We start from the raw sequence: 2,940 nt of genomic DNA, 5'->3' as shown, positions 1-2,940 counted from the left end.
AATCTTTATTAAAGTTACAAAAGCTATTCAATCGCAGTGAGTGATTTCTTTGTTGTTGCTGTTTGATTAATATTAAGAACGTGTTGTCACTTTAAGAGAATGCACTGATACAGTACGTTCAGCCGGCTATGTTTGCGATACTTACCAAGACGGGCATTTTGACAATTTTAGTGCGAATTTGTCCATTTAAACACAATACTTCAGAGAAAGCTTAATATTTGCTCACGTTCTGAGACGTGGGTTTGCGCGCTTCGGATGAGCGCACGCACAAATCTTCTCACTGCGCGCGCAAGCTCGCGTCCTCTGGCTCTTAAATGTTTAAACTGGCAAAGCTTAAACGAGTTTAGCTTAAACACAGATATCGGCGTGTGCTGTTCAGGTCTCCCCTGTGCACGCGTGCGCTATCAGCACCCGGGTGATGACGGAATAAATGCTCATATTCCAGCATACGGCAGTCGCATTGAACAAGAGTGAATGGTTTGTCCACGTTTTTTTTTTTTTTTTTTTTATTCGTTTTTTTTTATTTGGGTAGATTTTTATAAATTTTTATTTCCGTTTGAGTTATTTTAGTACAAGTTAAACTAAATGAAAATGAGCAGAGTTTCCTTGGCGACTAGCTAAAATAAAATAAGTTGTTTTAACATTTTAATTTATTTCAGTGGACATTTATTTCAAGTAACAAAAGTTTTTTTTTAAATAGTTTTTAGTTACTAGTACATCAAGTTAAACTCAATTAAAATTGTTTCCTTGGCAACTAGCTTAAATAAGTTTTTTAATTGAGTTACTTTATATCAAACCAGTGTTATATTAGTATCACTGAGATATAGGTTTAGCTAATATTATTTTGTATTACAACAAAAGTCATTTTTTTGCATTTTTGTCATTTTTATTAGTGTTATTATTATTAGTGCATATATATATATATTTTTTTTTTATTTCAGTTTTAATTATTTTGCAGAAGTTAAACTAAATTAAAAATTCTTTGGCAACTACCTGAAATAAAATAAGTGTAAGTTTTTTTTTTAATATTTTATTTCAGTTGATGTTTATTTATCAGCACCCGGGTGATGACGGAATAAATGCTCATATTCCAGCATACGGCATTCGCATTGAACAAGAGTGAATGGTTTGTCCACGTTTTTTTTTTTCATCGCTGTTGTTGTAATGTACTGGGAAGCCAGAAGCGCATCCATCAACAGAAACATATATTAGGCGAACCCTGTTTGTTTTACGTGTTATTTATAGCAAATCATATTACAGATGCGTTGTCAGGTTTAAGTTGAACCGCTGTCCTAGCGCGTGCCGAACCGTGTGTGGAGAACCGTACGGTTCGATTTTTTTCCGCGAACCGTTCCACCCCTAATAGCAATAGGATGGGATGGATATGAAAAATAAGAAATGGCACACAGGTGGTTCTGTAGAGATTTGTTTTTCAGTGAGGCTCAAAGAAATCACTGAACATGTTGCAGCTGAGATAGAATGCAAAGCTGAAATAAATAACGTGATCTGGAAACTAGGACTTTCCAACAAATGAGGTGACCGAGGGTCTGTGTGGTACCTTTGGTTGGTCCTTTCCTGCTGAGCATGGCCTGCTGCTCCTCTGAGATGTTCAGTCTCCTCACCACATCAGCCAGTGCCGACTTGAGCAGCTGAATCTCATCCTCCTGCATCTGAACCCGCTGCTCCAGAGAGGCGATCCGGTCCGTCACCTCCATACTGCTCGCCGCCGAGGCACTGTCATCTATAACACACAAAAAACCCTCAAGTATATGGAAAACTAATGCTGAAATAATGCTGCAAAATTGTAGAACTCAAGATTTTATCCAGTATATAACAGCATGTTTTTTTACCAAATTCAAAACAGTTGTTTGTAAGTACCACTGTTAAAAATAGGGTTCTTTAAATAGGGTTATCCATAAGTGCCTCAAAAACATTATTAAATTATTCATATATAAATTATTAGTAAATGTATTCATATATTAATAATCGTTCATTAAATATTACAGATGTGTCTGAATGTGGAAAATATTTACTTCCTATTACATTCTATTTTTATTGTTACTCACCACTAAATTAATTTTAGATACCATAAAACTATGGCTGTCAATAAATAAAATTAAATAATTCTAATAATTCTCATGATTTACCACTGTAAAAAAAATAACAGTAAAATAAAATAAATAAATAATCATTTTAATGGTAAAAGACTGTAAAAAACTGTATGATAAAGTTGTTAAATAGTTAACAGTAAGCTTACTTGGTGAAAATAATACATCTAATGTGACATGCCATGTAAACAGTAAAATAATGCTACATTTATGTTAACAATGTCAAAATAATGTTTTTGGAAGTGAAAAAGAACAAGTCATCTTGTGTTCTCTTTCACAGCAAAATCCCCAGAGTTAAATCAACTCTGCTCAGAGTACATATTGTCCCAATCTACAGAGTGTTAAAGTAACACTGAAGCAGAGTTACCACTGTTGAGGATTATGTGATACGTTTTCATGTCTAAAAGCCTGAGCAGTAGTTGTTCATCTTCAACATTGTTAACAGCGGGTTTTCTTTAATAATGCTCACTCATCAATTAATTAATTGCTTAATTATCCCAATAACTTTAACTCGGCCTCAGTGTTACTTTAACACTCTGTAGATTGGGACAATATGTACTCGGAGCAGAGTTGATTTAACTCTGGGGATTTATATATTAGTATTTTCCACAGCTACTTGTGATGAGCTTAGATTACATGGCTTATATACTATAAAGGCACAAAACAGAATGTTATGGCAGAAAAGGCAGAAAAAAGATTTTAGTACTTCAGTTGGTGTATTAACATTATATCAGTTAATGAAATATTACATATATGTTGTAATATATTTTACAGCTGCCTGGTTTTTACCGTAAAAATAAATAAATAAATAAATAAATATATATATATATAT

General features: G+C 33.5%; 1 protein-coding gene across 5 annotated transcripts in view; it reads right to left on the bottom strand.

Moving 5' to 3' along the window:
• LOC107733131 (echinoderm microtubule-associated protein-like 1) overlaps positions 1-2,940 on the bottom strand; it is a 50,813-nt gene that overhangs the window by 23,553 nt on the left and 24,320 nt on the right. For all 5 annotated transcript variants that reach the window (XM_016544631.1, XM_016544632.1, XM_016544633.1 and 2 more), the window contains exon 2: positions 1,559-1,741. In XM_016544631.1, coding sequence (XP_016400117.1) covers positions 1,559-1,741 — 183 coding nt within the window. The remainder of the gene's footprint in view (positions 1-1,558; positions 1,742-2,940) is intronic.

The sequence above is a fragment of the Sinocyclocheilus rhinocerous genome, unplaced genomic scaffold, assembly GCF_001515625.1.
Source record: "Sinocyclocheilus rhinocerous isolate Xijiao unplaced genomic scaffold, SAMN03320098_v1.1 scaffold8, whole genome shotgun sequence".
Taxonomy (NCBI): Eukaryota; Metazoa; Chordata; class Actinopteri; order Cypriniformes; family Cyprinidae; genus Sinocyclocheilus; species Sinocyclocheilus rhinocerous.
This window is presented reverse-complemented; position numbering and strand designations above follow the sequence as displayed.